The sequence below is a fragment of the Pempheris klunzingeri genome, chromosome 16 (genome assembly GCF_042242105.1).
Source record: "Pempheris klunzingeri isolate RE-2024b chromosome 16, fPemKlu1.hap1, whole genome shotgun sequence".
NCBI lineage: Eukaryota > Metazoa > Chordata > Actinopteri > Acropomatiformes > Pempheridae > Pempheris > Pempheris klunzingeri.
In genome coordinates this window covers 17,221,372-17,241,334 of record NC_092027.1, presented here as the reverse complement: position 1 = coordinate 17,241,334, position 19,963 = coordinate 17,221,372, and the positions used below count along the sequence as shown (strand labels likewise).

Below are 19,963 nucleotides of genomic sequence, written 5' to 3'. Positions count from 1 at the left end.
GGGAACTTTGAGAAACATTTCAGAGACTAATTAAACAGCTCTCACTTTTGCCAATACTTACATTGTACTCATATATCGTTTTTTACATGTGAAACTATCAATTTTCACATCCGTTCATGGAAAAAGGGACAACAGTCCTGTTCTTGTTCGCTATTGGTCAACTGGGAGTTCGCCTCGGGAGTATGAAGCCATCTGATTGGACACTGACAGTAAACTGATGTCTCATTGGCTGAGGATGACGCGGGCTATTGAACTGTAAATATAGCTCTTGCTAAGCACCCTGTCCACCACGTCTTGAGTAATAACACAGCTGTCAGTATGTCTACGACTGACATGTCCCGCACTCTGGACATTCTCCGTTCACTGTATCAGCACATTCAGACTCTGGAGGAGTTTGCGGACAGCGTCGTGTTCAGGGAAGGACGGAGAGCAGAGCTCATTGAACAGTCCGACACAAACCGCTTCAAAGCCTTCGTCCGGGGTGTTTTTGTGTGCTTTGACAAGGAGCTACAGCAAGTGCCAAGCTGCAACCAGGTAACGTTTCCCCAAAAGTTAAAATGTGAGTTGACACTTCAGTAGCAAACTGAAGTTACAAGCGTTTAACTTGATGTTGTAGTGACTGTCATCAAAGGTAGCAGTAACTACACAACAGTAGTAGTTGGCAGTAGTTTAGGAAGTGAACAGTGAACTCTAAACGTGATGCATTTAATTGTAAAATAGAAAGCTGTCAGGTTCACGAGAGACTGAATTTGATGATTTAATGTGACTGAAATAAGAGACACTGCTTATGCTGATGTGACTGTACTTTATGCCTCCCACAGATCTGCACCCTGCCTGAATTGCTAGCTTTTGTTCTTAACAGTCTGAAAAGAAAAAGGAAAAGAAACGTCTTGGCACATGGCTACAATTATCTATCCCTGGCTCAGGAGGAGCGGGATGCGGATCACTTCAAATTCCAAGGAGATGTAACTCAAAGTGCTGCCTACATCCATGGCAGTGACCTGTGGAAGAAAGTCTCAGTACGTCTCGGCACAGACATCACACGCTACCTGTTGGAGAGCTGCTCTGTGTTTGTGGCAGTCCCTCCTTCGTGTGTTTTTCAGGTGTGTGGCGTTCCCGTCTATGACAGGGTGTCAATGACTACTGCCTCCGCTGGCTTTCATCTCCAGCCCCGGTCCAGGAGACATTACAGCACTCCGTTTGGGAGGTACAGAGGTGCATTGACCTTAAAAAGGAGACAGGAAGTTGGGAATCCTTCTGCCACCAAGAAGAGGAACAGAAAGGATGTAGGAGTGAAGAAGGGGAAAAGAAAGAGAGAAACTGATCAGAAGGATGAGGAGGAGATTATGGCTTCCTCAAGAAAGAGGAGGCGAGTAGGACAGCGAGATCCGACACAGGAAATCCAACAGGCATGTTGTGAAACAGTGGAGGAAGGGCAGCCCCTATCTGTGGGGCCATCACAAGCTCCTGGTTTTAAACAGCCTGTTGAAACGCAAACTACCATACCTCCACTGGAGGGAGGACCAAGTTGGAGATCTGGGATTTTCCCGCCTTTGCCTCCTTCGCAATGTTTTATCCGCACTCTGGGATTCCTGTATGGGGGAAGGGGCATGCGTGGCTTCCTTCTAAATAGGAAGAAGAAGAGTGTCGATGGTTGCAGAAGGCTACAAGGGCAAGATTTGGTACGAACTGTCTTCTTTGAGGGACTGGCGCATCTAAATGGGCTCGAGAGGAAGCCAAAGAAACTTCCCAGGCGCTTTTTTAACATGGTCCCCCTGTTTAGTCAGCTGTTGCGTCAGCACAGGCGATGTCCTTACAGCAGAATACTACAGAGGATGTGTCCGCTGATGGAGGAGAGGGATGTGGGACAAGGGGAATTAAGCTCCCTCTTGTCGAAGCACTGTGCACCTCACAGAGTCTACCTGTTTGTCAGGGAATGCCTCACCGCTGTGATCCCTCAGGAGCTGTGGGGCTCCAACCACAACAGACTTAATTTCTTTGTCAGTGTCAGGGGCTTCTTAAAAAGTGGCAAGTTCGAGAGGCTCTCATTGGCTGAACTAATGTGGAAGATGAAGGTGAACGTCTGCGACTGGTTGAAGATCAGTAAAACAGGTAAGATTGTCATAAGTGGTAAACTGTTTTTCTACATTTATTTTAGCCGACTAAAAGAAACCACTCTGATCTGCAGGCAGGGTCCCGCCAAGTGAGCTCTCATATCGGACACAGATCCTGGGTCAGTTCCTGGCTTGGCTTCTGGATGGCTATGTTGTAGGCCTGGTTCGAGCCTGTTTCTATGTCTCTGAGAGTGCAGGCCAGAAGAACGCCGTCAGGTTCTACAGACAGGAAGTCTGGGCAAAACTGCAAGACTTTGCCTTCAGGTACACACACAGTACGCACACATGCAGAGGTGCACACAGCCATGCTCCCACAAGCTCACAAAGCATTTTTGTGACTTAGAGGCCACATTTCCAAGGGTCAGATGGAGGAGTTGACTCCAGCTGAGGTGGCATCTCTCCCCAAAGCCACAGTCATCTCCCGCCTTCGCTTCATTCCCAAGACCGATGGCATGAGGCCCATCACACGAGTCATAGGAGCAGATGCCAAAACGAGGGTACATTTTTAAAAAAACTTATACCGACATTAAAGTCCTCCCTTACAAATCCACAAGTCGTATGTTATTACATGTTAAGTGTGCACATTTTTTAGGACTTTTCATTCCCCTACAGCTCTACAGAGGGCGGGTCCGGGACTTGCTGGATATGCTGAGGGCCTGCGTGCGCTCCTCTCCATCCCTCTTAGGTTCCACAGTGTGGGGGTTGACTGATATCCACAAGGTGATGCGCTCTATAGCTTCAGCCCAGAAGGACCAGCCACAACCCCTCTACTTTGTCAAGGTTGTTTTTTGTCTTTACTCATTTGTCCTGACTGACACAATGTTAGAGACATATTTCATTCAGTCTTATGCATACATTTCTGTGATGATGCTGCTACGAACATAAAAACTGTATATAAACTGTAGTTTTACCACACTTAAACCTGTGGAAATGTGTTACAGTTTTTTTTTTTTGTTAAATGCTGATTTCCTCCTCCTAATCGCTGCATTTAAGGTGGATGTGAGTGGAGCCTATGACAGTCTGCCTCATGACAAACTCACTGAGGTGATCGGCCAGGCTCTGTCGCCTGTCCAGGATGAACTCTTCACTATCCGCCGCTATGCCAAGATCTGGGCTGATTCTCACGAGGGCCTGAAAAAGTCCTTTGTTAGACAGGTAACACATTGTACACAGTATGCTTGTGTGTGTGTGTGTGTATACATATACACGTAATATTTCACCCAATGTTTGTTAAAACAGGCAGATTTCCTGGAGGATAACATGGGGTCCACCAACATGAAAGGGTTTGTGATGTCACTGCAGAAAAGAGAAAAAGTTCATCACACCATACTGGTAGAGCAGGTGAGAGTGACCTCCTCAGGTATGCTTTTAGATAAGGATGTTTGATAGCTCCTTTAACCAGAGCATTCCACTTTCCTTTTCCTCCTTTCAGTATTTCTGCTCAGATCTTTATGGCAGAGAGGCGTTGCAGTTCTTCACCCAAATGCTAACTGGCAGTGTTGTTCAGTTTGGGAAGAAGTAAGCTTTACCAACATCAAATAGTCATAGATCCCACGTGAAGAACTTGGTACATAATGGAGTCTATACAACAGCATTACAAATGCTCTGTGCAGAATTTCTACTTAATACACCTCTATGTAGTTAGAAGCTGATTTTGGCCCTCTGTGTTTCAGAACGTACCGTCAGTGCCGAGGGATTCCTCAGGGATCGGTCGTGTCCAGTCTGCTCTGCTGTCTCTGCTACGGTCACATGGAGAACAACCTGTTCAAAGAGATTACTGACAAGAAAGGGTACTGCAGATGGCTGTGTGTGTGTGTGTGTGTGTGTTTCACTCATCTTCCCTAGATGTAATAACACATCTGCAGCAGCAGGAGGCAGTCTTTCTGTATTGTAACTCTTCTCTATTTACTGTACGTGTTACTTTCCTCTCTCTGTGTCCTGTAGATGTTTGATGAGACTGGTGGACGACTTCCTTCTGATTACCCCAGACTTGAACGAAGCACAAACCCTTCTCAAGTATGGCACCCTATTTTTCAATTCATTTCTCAAATATGATGATTAATTTTGAAAATCTAGTATTAACGTCATTATTAACCAGACCTAAGATGGTGCAGTCACACTATGATGACTGTAGGAAAAGGCAAATGCAAGGGGACCACATTCACTTGTTGTTACTGAGCTTAATTGGCTGATTTCCTTGGGTTGTTTCAGAGTCTTGGGCTCCAAACAGTCTTTATCCTCCAGTTTTAATCTGGGCCCTTGAAATGAATAAAAGACTTGCCTGAGGATCTAGCATGACCTGGGTTTTATACTGTCTGTAGTCGTTGAATAGATTTTTGGACAAGACAAGGCTGCTGCAGTAATCATGGTGGCAGGAGATATAAGATAAGATAAGATAAAATAAGATCAACTTTATTAATCCCGAAGGAAATTATTTGCAAACATGTATAATGGACTTTGTGTCTTAAATTAAATTGTGATATGGTGCTCAAAGCTCAAATAACTTGAATCTGATTTATATAAATTACTACTAACGAAAACGTTGAGAGACATTTAACATAACATGGTGCTTAATTTTAATTTAGCAGCTGATAATGGCACTTGCACGTTGTGTGTAGGATCTTGCTGGCCGGGGTACCACAGTATGGTCTGGTGGTCAACCCGCAGAAGGTGGTGGTCAACTTTCAGGTGTCCAGAAACGTGGGCTCTTGTCCTGACATTCGCGTGCTGCCCCCTCACTGCCTCTTCCCCTGGTGTGGACTGCTGCTGGACACACACTCCCTGGACGTCTACAAAGACTATTCTAGGTAAAGCAGCCCGTCGGATGTAATTATATTGTAGAATTCTTTCCTCAAGTGTGCTCCTTGTGTGAGAATTTATTGGGCTTTTTGCAGTCTTTATGGTTTCTTGTAAGCTGAGTGAACCCCCCCGTGTACCTTGTACCTACTAAACATCATTAGAGACAACTCCCAGTCGAGCATGGATGAAAAGTATTCTTGCACAGAACACAGAAACATTATAACTACATCTGCATTTGCAATATTTTGTCATGGAAAGTTTTCTTATTGTTTTTCCTCTCCATTTACTTTTCCACCTCTCACAGCTATGCAGGCCTGTCTTTGCGCTACAGCCTCACTTTGGGCTCTTTACACTCAGCGGGACAGCAAATGAGGAGGAAACTGACGGCTATCCTCAGACTCAAGTGCCATGCCTTGTTCATGGACCTGAAGGTCAGGGGAATGCTGGTTTTAAAAGCTCAAAAGTTTTCAAAATCCTGTGAATACTCACAATTAACAAGAGGCCTAGAAGTGACCACCCTGGAATATATATATATGTTATTACGTATGAAAAACAGATCAACGCTGAAGCTGGTTTCTTTATATGCTGCAAGTCTAAATGATATGTATATACGCATATATGATACAAATTAGGACTTTTATCCATGTTCCTACTGCCTTTGGTGACAATTTGTGGTTTGGATTGAACTATTTGATGGATTGCCATGATGTGTGATAAAGACATTCATGAGCTTATAATCACTTTGGCGATCCTATACTTTTAAGGTCATCATCAGGTCAAAGTTTTAATTCAAATATTAGGTATTTTTTATCACCAAACCTTCAAAACTAATATCATTCTCATCAGCCTCAGCTGTACTTAACCCAAAAACTCAAATGCCAACACACTAAAACTAAGTCAACTTCAGTGTAATAACATTGTCACTGTGAGCATACTGGCGTTAGCATTTAGCACAAAGCACTGCAATGCCCAAGTACAGCCTCACAGAGCCACTAGCACAGCTGTAGACATTACATTCAAGCAATAGTGACCTACTTGAAAATGGGCCAGAACTTGAGCCCTCTAATTATCTCACACTATCTTCAAAAAAGCTCTTAACACCACTGTATGTTTAGAGATCGCCCTGTTTTGAGGTACACGGCCTACAGAGGTAGAAACCTGAGCCTACACTTCCTCTAACACATGATGCAGTCAGGTGACATTTCTAAGCACGTAGAGTCAAAAATATCCTGCTGCACGTTATTCTCAAACAGCAACAGAGTGGTTGATAACAGCTATAAACGACTTGTCAAGTTTCATGATAACTGACTGTGAGTTATATGAGACACAAAGGGCAAACAATGTTGCAAACTTATAAATACCATTGATTACGTACAAAGCAAATAGTGAAACAGATCAGGGAATAGAAAATACAGCTATTTAGTATTTCTTATGTTAAATATCATGTACAAATATTAAAGACAGTTTGCATCAGTTTTGTGCCGAATTTAATAATGGATACCTTTTCCTTCTCAGACCAATTCCGTTGAGGCAGTCTACAAGAACATCTACAAGCTAGTGCTGCTTCATGCATGCAGGTAAAGTCAGTGGCCCACTTTGGACTCTCTTTTTCTAAACGTAAAGCACAGTAAAGCACAGTAAAACACATTATGATTATGCACAGATACCACTCTTTATTAGTTTTCAGATTTTATGAATTAAATCGGCACAGAATAATTTGTTTTCGTTACCCATTTTAAGTACTGAAATTTGGTAGTGATAAACACAAATTAGGAACCGTGCACACTGCCTGCTTCCTCTCTCATATGTGCTCACTGGCTTTGGCTTGGTAAATAGAGTTACCTGTAAAGGTATCACTGCTATTAAAATAAGCATAGGATGGTTGTCAATCAATACCCATGCTTTTATCTCACAGTGTAAATATCTGAATGGGCAGCAGGACTCGTCTCTCTATTTTTTTTTTTTGTATGTTTTTATGTTTTTCTCTTTAGGTTCCATGTGTGCGCTCAGAGTCTGCCCTTTGGTCAGACGGTTGCTAAGAACCCCGTGTACTTCCTACAGATGATATGGGATATGGCTGAGTACACCAATCAGCTTATCAGGCTCAGCAACAAAGGCAACACATTCATACTTCTGAAAATATTCTCGGCAACATCAAGTTCAAAACTTGCATTTTCATTATTTTTTTTAATCTCTTGTTCTTTCTTCAGGGCTGACTTTAGGCTGTAAGGCCCAGACTGGCATTGTGCAGTATGAAGCAGTGGAGCTGCTTTTCTGTCTTTCCTTCTTGCTGGTGCTGTCACAACACCGTCCTCTCTATAAGGACCTGCTCCCACACCTACACAAACGTATGTGTCCTCAGGAAACACTCGCACATACACAAAAATATCACATGGGAACTATACAATGCACATACACTGTTGTCATGACAGTCTTCAAATTGCAATAGAAATAAAGTTTATATAGCACATTTCTTACAAACAGATGAAACAAAATGTGCTATGCAAAAGATAAAACATCTGCATAAAAAGATGGACACAAGGAACAGCACCATTTAAAAGCAAAGGAGATTAAATGATCAGATCAGTCTCATTTAGTCCAACCAACAGCCAGCATCAGTCAGCACGATGTCTGTTGAAAGGTGTTAAAGTGACCCATAGTTATGTCATAACTGCCATGAATTGACAATTAATTACCGATGCCGGGAGATTTATTACTGGCAACAGGTTTATAAACGGCTGCAAAAAAAACCTCAGCTCATTTGTCAAAATGGCGACAGGTGTTTTGTGATTCTGGAGAGGTCTACTGTACGTGTGCGTGCCTCTGCCAACTAAAACTATCAATATTTAGTCATGAGCACAAAGCCTTGGTTTGGAGCCAGGAAATTACAACAAGGCCAACACATAGACTTCCACCTGAGACAGAAAGACTACAACAGTCTGCTTTGCTTCTGCTGGAAAATCGAGCCCTCAGTCCCCTTGAGAAAAGACTCCTTAAATGAGCAATATGAAGACATCCTCGTTCCAACTTGCTAGGAAGGCCAACCCCTTTGAATGTGGACTTTGAGAGAGGTGCACCCAACCCAACAAGTCTACGTACAAGACGACTTTACAAGAAAACAAGTCAATTTACTGCCACTTTTAATGTGATTTTACACTTCACCACCAGAGAGGAAAAAAAAAAAAAACTTTCTATCCTCTGCTGTCATCTTCTTGACAGGGAAACGTAGTTTAGAGCGGCGTCTGGGGGATCTGAGGCTGGCCAGGGTCCGACAGGCCACCAACCCCAGGACCCCACTGGACTTCTTGGCCATCCAGAAGTAGGAAACCAGCTAGATCCAATTAGAGCTCCCAACACAACCACGAGACCGTCAGCAGCTGACAGGTATAGATAAGTATTCAGTCCAGCTTCTCGGAAATGTTCATGTTTCTCTTCAAAGTCCATTGAACATGTAGACACCGATAAAAATGTGGCACAAAAGTTGTTTTTTTTTTTGTCTCATCCTCAGGTTCCAAGGACGTGAGAGGCGAAGTGTGTTGAAATCAGTAATCTGGATCTATCTGATCTGCCAAAAAAATGTATCCGTTTTAGAGAAAAGCTGGCTGCCGAGAAAGAGAAATACAGTCCTTATATCTCTGATATAAAACACTCAAATGATAAAACCTCAGTCATAAACACACCCAATGAAGCAACAACCACCAGATCAATAAAGATGGATAATTGAAAACCATCGACTGTCCCAGACTCTGTCTCATCCCACAGCTGTTTGTCTCTCTGGACTTTGATTTACACCTGTGGTACTTTTCCACAAAGAACACGTCGCTTGGAAAATAATTTATATGTAACTAAGTTCACAGAAATCCATCCATCAGCCATCACATGAATAAGCCAAGTGACTTTTTTACAAGATGCTTTCAGATTTGATGCACTTCATTTCTGTACATTACACTTGTTTTAAGCTCTCAGAGTTCTTTCTAATAGCGGGGAATCTTAAGATCTCATGCAATATTTCGTGATACTTAAAATGAGGGAAGATACAATTATGATCAAAATTAAGGTTTTGTGAACATGGAAGTGGTGGCATTGAATATTTCTAATGAATATGGTCAGACATGATGGGTTGAGGTTCCCATGGACTTGTAAGAGACTGATAATCATAAGCCTGCTATGAAAATGACCCCTTACAGCAAATCGAATTCTGTAGTTAATCATTAAAATTAGTGTTAGTCTTAAAATGACGAATTCCCATCATAAAATTTGATATCGTATGTTGTGCTTTCACTGGTCAGCAGATTCTTTTAGTTGAGTGAATGTCGCTTTAATCATATCTCAAAATTAAATTTACTTTTTTGTTTACACACTTTTATTTAATTGTGATAATTACGCCAAAGACCATAGTGATTTTCCAATAACCTGCATGTGCCTTCAAAAATAATAATTATAATCACACTCTGATTATAAATCTGAGAAAGTGTGGCATTTGTGAAAATGGGTTCATGTTTGGTTTTCAGCCTAAAATGTCTTGGTCATGATCCAGCTAAATCTTAATAAACCTGCACTTTTTCAGGTTTTGTCTTACTGACTTGTTGCTCTGACAACTGGTCCAAATGACTTTTAAACCAGCTTTGAAGAACCAAAAGCTCCAGACTCACGTCAAAATGTCCACATTTAATCTTGATAATTCAGTTACCCACATACAAAGAACTGGGCCCAGGTCCTGATAAATGTAAACATAAAAAATCAATAGGAGTGTCTGATATACGGCTTAGTGTGAGTGATTATATGTCAGCTTTTCGGTATATCAGGATGAAAATCCCATAAAAGCAGCGATGTGGTTGTCAGGATGTCCTTTTCTGTTCAGGAATGCAGTAACTTTATATCATTTCTCAAGCTCCCCTGTGCTGTTCCTGTCTTTCAACCTCAAAGCCGTCATTGCTGTAGGAATTTAGGTCAGCGCTATCAGAGGACTTCTTCATTCTACAGCAGATCAGTCTGTAGAGAGCCACCAGAGGGATGGAGATGACGGGTAGTACAGAGAGGAGGATGATAATGGCAAACACCCAGTCGGGGTAGGGCTTCATTTCACTTTCGGGGAATTTTTCCTAAAGAGAAACAGCAATGAAACATGTAATGTGTAGAATATTATACAAGTTCATTTTCCAATGAAGTGTAAAAAATACTCTTAAGTTAAATTAAGGGAACACTTAACTTCAGGAATATCAATCTATCCACTTAGGAAGCATAAGCGATAAGTGAATCATTGCACTGGAGAGGCAACAGCAAGGCTACCCCCCAGAAAGGGAATGGTTTTGCAGGTGGTGGCCACAGACGATCGCTCTCTTCTAATCCTGACAGATTCTTCTGTAGTTTTGCTTTTTGCTAGTTTCCTTGTCACTACTTGTAGCATGAGGCGGTACCTGCAGCCCATTTAGTTTGCACAGGTAGTCCAGCTGCTCCAGGATGGCACATCCATGCTTGGGTTTGCTGTGTCTCCCAGTACAGTCTTAAGAGCATGGAGGAGGCACCAGGAGACAGGCCGTTACACGAGGAGAGCTGGACAGGGCCGTAGAAGGGCATCAGCCCAGCAGCAGGACCGGTATGTGACAGATGTGAAAGTGTCTGGAGACGCCGTGGTGAACGTTCCGCTGCCTGCAACATCATCTAGCATGGCTGGTTTGGTGGTGGGTCAGTGATGGTCTGGGGAGGCATATCCTTGGAGGGTCACACAGACCTTCACGTGCTAGCCGGCGGTACCATGACTGCTGTTAGGTACCAGGATGAAATCCTCAGAGCCATTGTCAGACCTTATGCTGGTGCAGTGGGCCCTGGGTTGCTCCTGGTGCAGGACAACGCCCGGCCTCATATGGCCAGAGTGTGTAGGCAGCTCCTGGATGATGAAGGCTTTGATGCCATTGACTGACCCTCATGTTCCCCAGACCTGAATCCAATTGAGAACCTCTGGGACGTAATGTATTGGTTCATCTGACACCGGCAAGTAGCGCCACAAATTCACTGATGTCCTGATCCAGGTCTGGGAGGAGATCCCCCAGGACACTGTCTCATCAGGAGCATACCCAGACATTGTTGGAAGTGCATACAGGCACGTGGGGGCCATACACACTACTGAGTCACATTATAAATTGCCATGATTAGATTAATCCAAGTTGGATCAGCCTGTGATTTCAGTTTTTTACTTTGATTTTGAGTCAGTCGGTTGACGATTTTGGTTTTCATTGACCGTTGTTATGCGTCAGTAAAGATTTAGAACTTGAATATTTAGTTCATTGAGATCCGATGTGCGATTTAAGTGTTCCCTTAATTTTTTTGAGCAGCGTAGTTTCATACCACTCTTTTGTCTGTGTACTAGATTCTAAAGTTAGAGCACATAGGCGATTAGCTTAGCTTAGCATAGCATAATAGCTTAAAGTGACAGTGCCTGACCAAGAAAAAAAAGTTCTTGAACGTCACTTTTTACTTTTGGACAAGCTGGTCCATTGGGTCTTTGCTGCTGGCACTAATCTCATATTTAGCATACAGAGAGTGTATCAATTTTCCTGTCAAACTCTCTGCAAGAATTTGATATGCATATTTGGAAAAAATGTTACAGTGCGATACTGGAATTGGTACTTATGATTTGTTAAACTTTTCTCTGTCAGCACACTTTACTTGCTTACATAATCTGGGTTCCATGCGGGATAGGTGGGGTGTTTCTGGGCCTGGACCACCACGTAGGCAACCAGCACCACCAAGAGCATCAAAGGACTGATCACCATCCAGCATGCCTTCCAGTAGATGTTAGGCCTCCTTCCAGTCATGAAATAGATGTCTTCACTGAAACTGTCAGAGGACACAGGGACCAGAGAAAATTATAAAATCCGTAGGGATCAAAATTGTATACAAATCTCATAAAACCACAAAATGAAGAAGAAGTTACTTTTTCATTCCATAGACATAAACGACTCCAGTTATCTCAAAAAATGCAATGATGAGCAGTGGCACAGAGCCCACATAGCTGTTAAAGACCTCCAACCAGTAGTTCCCCGAACGCAGGGCAAAGATTAGAGCCGTCAAGAAGGATATCAAGCAGATGATTGCTAAGGAAGTGAGCAAAAAAGTTTTTCAGAGAGGGAGTTCAAAGGAAAAAGCTCTTATCTTTTTGACCCAATTTAAGCTGCAGGTACCTGTCATGACTTCATTAGGGATCCACTTGGGCACTAGTTTGAGGTCGTTGATGGGCGTGAGGACTCCCTCTATGTTGCCAAACATGGAGGAGAGGCCCAAGCTGAAGAGCATGATGAAGAACAAAATGGCCCATACCTGTGAGCCTGGCATCTCTATCACTGCTTCAGTGAACACAATAAAAGCCAGGCCAGTACCTGATGCACTCTGAGGGAGGAAAATATGAAAGAGAGACAAGATGGAACTAATGAGGAAGCTTGGACTGACTGTACATGTTTGACCAGCACATGATGTACTCTGGGAAAGAAAGGGGAGGCGAGAGGAGAGAACAAACAGGATTTCAGAGAAGAGAAAAATTAGAGACTCAGGCAAAAAAAATGCAATGGACAAGCCTGGATGTGTTTTCATAGATACAGTACCTGGTCAAGGAATTCTTTTAGGTTACAGGTCTCCAGGGATACTTTGGCCAACTCTTCTGGAGATGTACGGTTGAAATGCTCAACCCAGTGATGATAGTTGTCATGCGTTATGGTGTCTTCTGAAAAGTCAAACTGGTTGGTCAGATCCAAGATGTTTCTGCAAGTGGGATACAAAATATCTCACTCACTGGTGTCAGCAAGAAAAAAAAGAAGCTTTGAAATGACATAGAATATGTGTGTATTTACCCCTGCACACAGGAATTGAAGGCGGTGTTTGCTTTAAATCCCAGGATGGCGAAGATGGGAATGGAGGCGTATAGAGATGTGGCACTATTTATCACTCCCACTAAAACAGCATCCCTCTCGCAGTTATTTCTAATGGACACAGAAGAGGAAAAAAACAGCTTTGTAAATCGTCACATAAACTATCCCAATTTTACTAAAGGAGTCGCCCCTCACCTTTCTGCATTATAGCTGGAGAAAGCTATGAGACCTCCAAAGGCCACAGAAAGTGAGAAGAAGATCTGGGTGGCAGCGTCCAGCCACACTTGAGGGTTCTTCAGTTTCTCCCACTACAGCGAGAGCAAAAACAACACACGAGGGGAGTGTTTCTGGGTTGGAAGATTGAATCTTACATCACCTGTGCTGGGAGCAACTAGCCAAACTCACCTCAGGAGTGAAAAGGTACATCAATCCATCGGTGGCTCCAGGCAGAGTGAGGGCACGGATCAGGAAAATAGTCAGCACCAGGTAAGGGAACGTGGCCGTCACATACACAGCCTGAAACAAAAAAGTATGAGGTGTAGCTCTCATTAACTCTCACCTTCTACATCTTACTATAATTATAATAGGTGTCACCTTTCCGATGGATTCGATGCCTTTGATGAAGCAGATGTAGACCACACACCAGGCGCTGGCCAGACAGATGACCATCCCCCACTGCAGGGAGCCACTGATCTCGATGTCAGGTGTGATGTTCAGGGTCTCACGGTACCAGAAGTAATTCACTGGAGTGCTCACCTCACACTCCATGTTATAGCCTATATGGATGAACACACAAGTGAAAAATGACAATGACAACATGAGATCTACATGGGCTTAAGTTATGAGTGTTTATTTTTTCTTTAAACATGCATTGATTTTGGAACAGTTAAGTTCATGTACTTTCAAGGCTTAGTATTAAAATATCTTTTGTATTGTGGAAAAGTGTAGCTTTTAAACACTATTTATCACTGTGAAACTGATTTTAATGTCTTGATGTGATAATTGAGAACAGCTGAGATCCTGATTTGCTCTCTCAGCTATCTGTCTCCAGGTAAGACTCTGAAGCTTACCTCGGAAAAGAAAAGCATGCTCTTTCTATTTTATGTTGTGGCACAATATCGCTTTGTGCCATAAAACAGTCCAGTAGTTTTCCTATTAAATTCGACCTGAAATGCCACGTGGAGCCTTAGAGGTAACCCCTCCTCTTGGTTATAATCTTGATTGTAATTATCCTTATTCTCAAACTGCAATAGTAACAATCAGTGTGTGTGACAATAAATGTCTCAAGAGCAGCTACGATGACTGCTAGTGGGTTTTCTTGTTACCTGTCTTGTTTTCATTGAGTGGACACTGGCTCCACGGCAAAGGGTTTTGGAAAGAGTGACAGAAGTACCAGAGCACCCAGGCCAGGATGGTGTTATAGAAAATGCTCACCAGGAATGACACCAACATGGAGGCAATTCCTACACACAGGAAATATATGATAAGCAACATCTAACAAATAGAAATTCTAATATGTTGTGATTTTGATATTTCTAGGCCACGCACCGACTCCACCCAGCAGTGGTGAGATTGAGTTCCAGACACCGATGCTGCCCAGGCGGAGCCTCTGTCCTATAGCCAGCTCCAGGTAGAGCAGGGGGAGGCCCTCAAACACCAGCGCTATCAGGTAGGGGATGAGGAATGCACCTGAAGACATGAAGTAAACATTTACAGCTAGACAGAGAGATTTTAAAATGAGGGCCATGATCACGAGTGGCTATTTGAACCATCTTAAAGAAACAAATGATGACTACTTTTTTATTATCTTGGTCAAGCCATGCTAAGTGAGATTTCAGCCCATGCTAAGTAAGTGCACTGCAATGCTAAAACACCTCCAGACATTAAAATACATTTACATGTGAGGTGATCACTGGAATATTTCAGCTTGTTAAAAATGTGTAAAACACAGCACCGCTTCAAATACCATGTCTTAGGCTGAAGGTACTCAGCACAATTGATCACTAAGCCGAGGTCAAATAGAGGCTCTGCTAAGTGTAACATTGCCTGTGGTAATCAGGAATCTCAGTCAATATGTGAAGTTGACAGACCCTGTATACATTTACAGGATTGGGCGTTTACCCAGCTTGACACTGAGCCAGATCCTTTAGGATTTTGTGGCTTTGGGGCTCTTTATCTTACTGAGAACTATGAGGAAATAGATACAGGAATTGGAGCAGTTTAGCAGAAGCAATCCCTAATGTTCACCGTGATCAATCAAACATAGATAACCATTTCCAGAGCATAGTGAAAAAGACTGCCCTAGTGCATTTCTTACTGACTAATTACACTGAGACAAAAAGAGAAAAAAAAAAAGTGTTTTTGTAATTTAATTGTCACCAAGATTAAAGTGTCTCATGATGGGATGAAATACTCAGAGCAATTCAATTCCAGAAATACAGTGAAAAAATAAAATAAATAATAAAATTTCTAACAGCAAATTTAATGGTGTGATGTAAGATGAGAGAAATGTAATGCAGCTCATATAATAGCATCTCACCTCCTCCATAGACTTGGCATAGGTAGGGAAAACGCCAGACGTTTCCAAGTCCAACTGCAAAGCCAATACATGTTAACAGGTACTGAACCTTGTTGTCCCATTTTGGTCTCTCCTCCACCCCCGAGTCTTTCTCTTTGCTCATCCTCTGCTGGAAAAAAGGCTTAGCACAACTCCAGTTCTGTTACAAGGATGCAGCTCTCAGTGGTTACAATGGTTTGCGCTTAAGTGATGTCCAGTGCTTCTCTGTCGTCCTCTGGGTGACTCTCCTCTGTGGGCTGTCCTTTACTATCCTATCAGGTATAGCTTTGAGTTAGAGATACAGATTTTATGGGTTTTCTGAAGAAATCAGGCCAACAGGAAGGGAGTGCAAACATCAGGCATGATTATTTAGTGCTTAAACCTCCCTGCTTGTGTAAAATGAGTTTATGCTAAGCCTTGGAATAATGGATAACCTGGTGATGCTGTTTCAGTGTCACACTGACCTGAAGCGTAGCTCTCGGCCATCACGACAGTTGTATCGTGATCACATTTCTTAATTCAATTAATCAAACTTTACTCATACGGAAAAATTCTTGCATTGTTAGAATTAAGCAGGTAGGGTTTTATAGAGAGTGAAAGCACACTTAAAAACTAAAAAGAAATACACTTAACAAACATTTAAAGCAACAACTGGGAGAAAGAAATTGAAAAAAGTATTAAGAAAAAATATAATAAGTATTTTTTTACACAAGACTGTAAACTGTGGATTTTGTCCCACATCACTTATATTGAAAGCGCATTAGGAGCAGATCTCTTGATGGCCAGAGCAGCGACAATTGCAGCAACCAACCAACAAACTGATATCATTTTAAGCAGTTGTCTGTTCCTGCCACCTACTGGTGTGCGTGTGTGTGTTCATGTGTTCATATTACTCACAGTACTTGAGCCACGTCATTGGCTCACAGTACAAAACGGAACCAATTTTAGTTTAAAGCACATGCTAAACATATTTATCAAATGCAATAATGCAACAAATGAAATGTGCACAAATAAAAACAAGAAAAAAAACACACACCACAAAAGGTATAGAGAGCTCTTGGTGCTTGGGGTTAATGTCAAAGAATATTAATAGGTCAATCATCAAACATAGGTAAAAGTTGAAGTGAAAGATTCAGAGAGAAACGACTTGTCTCAGTCCAGTCAGACATTGTGGGAATGATTGTGCCTCCAATATAAAGCAGAAACAAGGCTTTTAAATTTGTAAATTGTCAACATTAGTAAATTTCCTACATGTGTCATTAATTTTGTTTATCAGAGCAGCTTTCCCCAGCTGTTCAACAGTTATATCATCCTGCAGACAGCAGTTATCTGTTTCTGCCACCTACTGGTGCACAAATAATTCTGCAAAGCTCCAAAGTGTGTGTGTGTGTGTGTGGGGAGGGATGTCAATGCAATGCGCTCCAGTTCTACAGTCACTTCATGAGCTCCTGGTACAATAAAGAATCAACCTCCCGCTTTCACCACAAAAGGTATAGAAAGCTCTTGGTGCTTGGGGTTAATGTCTCTGTTTATGTTTTTATATGTGATCTGACCAGTTTATGGAGTCAAGAGAGGAACTCGTTGTTCTTCTTGGGCTTCTTTTTCGGCTCTGTCACAGCTGCAGAGAAGACTTCCTCTCTGGCTCGTGCTCGCTCCTCCTGCAGACACAGCTCCAGCTGGCTCAGCTCTCTTTCAGGCTCTGTTCCCTCTCTCTTGATGGGGATGTTGAGGCTATATGGAGTCTCATCTCCAGGCTTGGTGTCGGCCGCAAAGCTCACAGTGGGCTTGAGGTGGTTTACGATCTCTGTGGCTATGAAGCTGCAGGCCAACAAGGCGATCTGAACCTCCTTCATCAGGCCCGCTCTGCTCAGCCAGGTGTTAGGCAGAGCCTCGTACAGCGTCACTTTGAGTGGCCGGCACACTTCTAGGCTCAGTTTGGTTTCTTGCTTTGGGTCTTCGAGGCGTTTGAGGTTTTGGAGGAAGACTCTGTTTTTCTCGTACTTCTTTGTCTCCTTTTGCAGCAACAAGTGGATATGCTCCACCATCTCGTTTTCAAAGGCCTGGTTCTTCTGGTGCTGTGGTTTGTAGGAGTTGTAGTCCCGACCTTTAAAAAGTTCCACCAGGACACATCTGATGGTGGATTCCCTCACTAAAGCTCTGTCTGTGATCACATTTTGTTTCACAGTGTTGCAGTCACCAGCCATGAGTTTGAGGCTCTGAATTCCTGCTTGAAGAGGTTTCACTTCAGTGCTGGAGACAAGCTTGTGGTCTCCACTGTGAACAGTGAAAGACCAACAAGCCAGACAGTGGTCGAGGGCCAAAGCTGCAGATCCCACCTGCTCATAGAAATCAGCAATAAAGTACTTTTTGTCCACCCACACAACGTCCCGGTTGGACAGACGAGGCTTGCTGATGCGTTGCAGGTAGTCCAGGATGTCCTTGTCCGTTATCCTGGGGAAAGCCCTCTGGAAGACCTTAGTGTGTTTTATCCAGGATCCATAGAGCTCAAACATTTCCTCTTTGGCAGACTCAGGGAGAAACTGAGAGAACAGCTGGCTCTCCTCATCACTGGGTGTCTGGGCGTGTGTGGACTCACCTACAGACTCAGCTTTGTATGTTGTGAGGACGGCCTCAGTGATGTGATGAGGGATGAAGCCCAGCAGTGCTGGGTCTTTTCTCACTAGCTGCCTCCTCACCTGGATTGATGTGCCAAATCGTTTCATGAGGCTGCTCTGGAGCAGCACAGCAGCTTTCCATATGTTGTAGGGAAAAGGAAGGAGGTTTTCACCAACAGAGACATCTGGGACTTTCCTCAGGGTCTCCAGAGTCACTGCGCTCATGTGCAGACAGAGTGCCAGCAGTTGCTGCTGGTCCAGGTGTGCTCCAATGAAGCTCCTCAGTGGGTTGAGCCTCAGCATCAGCTGGATGAGCAGATCCTCCACCAGTTCACTGCTGACAGTGACTGTAGCAGGGAGAGGGAGCTGGGGAACATCATCTTTCAGAGAGGAGCTGTGTACCAGCACTGGTGAGGTCTGAACCTGAGCTCTCTCCAGGTTAAAGGATGTGTTGGTGTCCATGATCTCGACAAAGTGATCTACAAACTTTGTTGTCCTTTGGAGAAGATGTGTCCAATTAAAAGTGTAGTTGTACACAACAAGGTACAAAAAGTCTATCAGGATGTGGTTTGTAGAGTAAATTTGTGTGAAATGAGTGAATTTGCACCAATTGAACCAGAAACTCACATTCAAATCCTCCATTACATTCTATTCTATTTTCAAATGTAAAGCCATTGATCACTATAGTTACCAGCAATAACAATTGTATTTAATTAGCATTATTAGTTATTATTACTGGTAGGTATTATTATAACAACTACCACTTCAGCTGCTACTAGTAATGGCTCCTTTGTTGATTAATCAGTTGCTGGAAATCAGTAGCCAAATCCAAGACTTAACATTTCACTGAGTGATTCAAAATCAACACATATCACATATCATGATATAAACATATCAACATATTACAAATCACCCTACATTAGAGAAGAAACAAGACGTATCTTGATCATGAACACTTTTTTTGCACTTGTTGGTGTGGGTCCCCAAATACATTGCTGCCCTGCTCTGTCAGATCTCTCAGGTCATCAAGTACCAAGGATTAAATCCAGATCTGGTGAGCGTGCATTTGGTCACTCTGGCCCTGCTCTCTGGAGCAAACTGCTTCATGACCTGAAGTCTGTCCACATGCAGAGGCAAACACGTTTTCTTTTTTTCTCATGATTAGTGACTGTGTGTGTATGTGTGCCTCTCAGCAGTCGTAGCTCTTTTATACTACGGGGGCCAGACTGGGGCCAGCTGCTATTTTAGATGTCAATTGAAAGGAATAGTGTGAAGTTTAGAGAGATGATCAGTAGCACTCTGATGTCTGTGGGTCAAATATGAAGCTAGAGCTAGCAGGTGATTAGCTTAGCTTAGCACAAACACTGAAAGCAGGGGGACACAGCTAGCCTGACATTGACATCATAATTAACACTTTATATCCTTTTTGTCTAATGTGAGATCCCTTTATCACATGCAGGGTTTCTCACCATGTTATGCATGTTGAATCTGGTTCACCTGACCTTACCACTAGATGCTCTGTCAGTGTCAGGTCCTCCTCTCTTAGCCAATTGCCCCTGCTATGTGCTGAGAAATACAGGCTGATGCTTTGCTTCATGTCACCTCATGACTACAATTAAATGTCAAAGTCAGTTAAACACGAGATTATATGCCAGTGTATTTAATTTATTTGAGAGACCCTCTTAAAGCCAGCCATGTGTCCCTAATTTTGTTATTCCAAGTTGTAGACAATTCATGCAAAGCAAGTAAAGTTTTATGAAACAAAAAATTATGTTAATAATGTTACATACTGTGACAAAAATATTTTAATGGCAAAACCCTACCGAGCTATATTAATATAAAACATTACAAAATATGAACATAAATATGAGCAATTTACTAAAGTGCATCAATAAAAGATCAGCCTTAAGTGCCTTAAGAACTTGGATGAAAAAATACTTTTGACAGTAGTAATTTGAACATTGTGATTTTTTACAAAGCAACACAAAAAATGTAATAGGCTACATATATATAAAT

At 42.6% G+C, this 19,963-nt stretch overlaps 2 protein-coding genes across 4 annotated transcripts; one reads left to right on the top strand and one right to left on the bottom strand.

The window, feature by feature from the left end:
- The first annotated feature begins 318 nt into the window (after nt 1–318).
- On the top strand, nt 319–8,843 carry tert (telomerase reverse transcriptase). 3 transcript variants are annotated; one of them, XR_011585515.1, is made up of 17 exons: nt 319–534; nt 822–2,112; nt 2,189–2,378; nt 2,458–2,611; nt 2,727–2,894; nt 3,108–3,269; nt 3,354–3,455; nt 3,547–3,632; nt 3,788–3,904; nt 4,059–4,130; nt 4,733–4,921; nt 5,218–5,344; nt 6,429–6,490; nt 6,905–7,029; nt 7,124–7,261; nt 8,133–8,297; nt 8,422–8,843. XR_011585515.1 is itself a non-coding variant. In XM_070846235.1 (16 exons), the coding sequence occupies exons 1-16, from the start codon at nt 319–321 to the stop codon at nt 8,234–8,236; spliced, it is 3,303 nt and encodes a 1,100-aa protein (XP_070702336.1). In that variant the 3' UTR covers nt 8,237–8,415. The 3 variants fall into 3 exon arrangements, 1 of the variants encoding a protein (XP_070702336.1); XM_070846235.1 differs by lacking the exon at nt 8,422–8,843 and having other exon boundaries at nt 8,133–8,415; XR_011585516.1 differs by lacking the exons at nt 6,429–6,490; nt 6,905–7,029; nt 7,124–7,261; nt 8,133–8,297; nt 8,422–8,843 and adding an exon at nt 5,009–5,104 and having other exon boundaries at nt 5,218–5,255.
- Nucleotides 8,844–9,120: 277 nt separating this feature from the next.
- LOC139215103 (sodium-dependent neutral amino acid transporter B(0)AT3-like) lies at nt 9,121–15,576 on the bottom strand. The gene is made up of 13 exons (XM_070845947.1): nt 15,315–15,576; nt 14,324–14,464; nt 14,101–14,238; nt 13,370–13,551; nt 13,181–13,291; nt 12,971–13,083; nt 12,758–12,886; nt 12,512–12,668; nt 12,095–12,299; nt 11,848–12,007; nt 11,588–11,750; nt 9,566–10,015; nt 9,121–9,241 (listed from the first exon to the last, which is right to left on the bottom strand). The coding sequence occupies exons 1-12, from the start codon at nt 15,454–15,456 to the stop codon at nt 9,800–9,802; spliced, it is 1,857 nt and encodes a 618-aa protein (XP_070702048.1). The 5' UTR covers nt 15,457–15,576; the 3' UTR covers nt 9,121–9,241; nt 9,566–9,799.
- Between the last annotated feature and the right edge of the window lie 4,387 nt (nt 15,577–19,963).

Bases quoted from the DNA above. Each gene is read 5' to 3' on its own strand.
- tert (XM_070846235.1), top strand. From the start codon at position 319: ATGTCTACGACTGACATGTCCCGCACTCTGGACATTCTCCGTTCACTG. The intron at 3,456-3,546 runs GTGAGAGTGACC...TCCTCCTTTCAG, and splicing joins ACACCATACTGGTAGAGCAG to TATTTCTGCTCAGATCTTTA. The intron at 7,262-8,132 runs GTATGTGTCCTC...TCTTCTTGACAG, and splicing joins GCTCCCACACCTACACAAAC to GGAAACGTAGTTTAGAGCGG.
- LOC139215103 (XM_070845947.1), bottom strand. From the start codon at position 15,456: ATGAGCAAAGAGAAAGACTCGGGGGTGGAGGAGAGACCAAAATGGGAC. The intron at 13,084-13,180 runs GTGAGTTTGGCT...CTCTCGCTGTAG, and splicing joins TGTACCTTTTCACTCCTGAG to TGGGAGAAACTGAAGAACCC. The intron at 12,669-12,757 runs GTAAATACACAC...TCCCACTTGCAG, and splicing joins TTCAATTCCTGTGTGCAGGG to AAACATCTTGGATCTGACCA.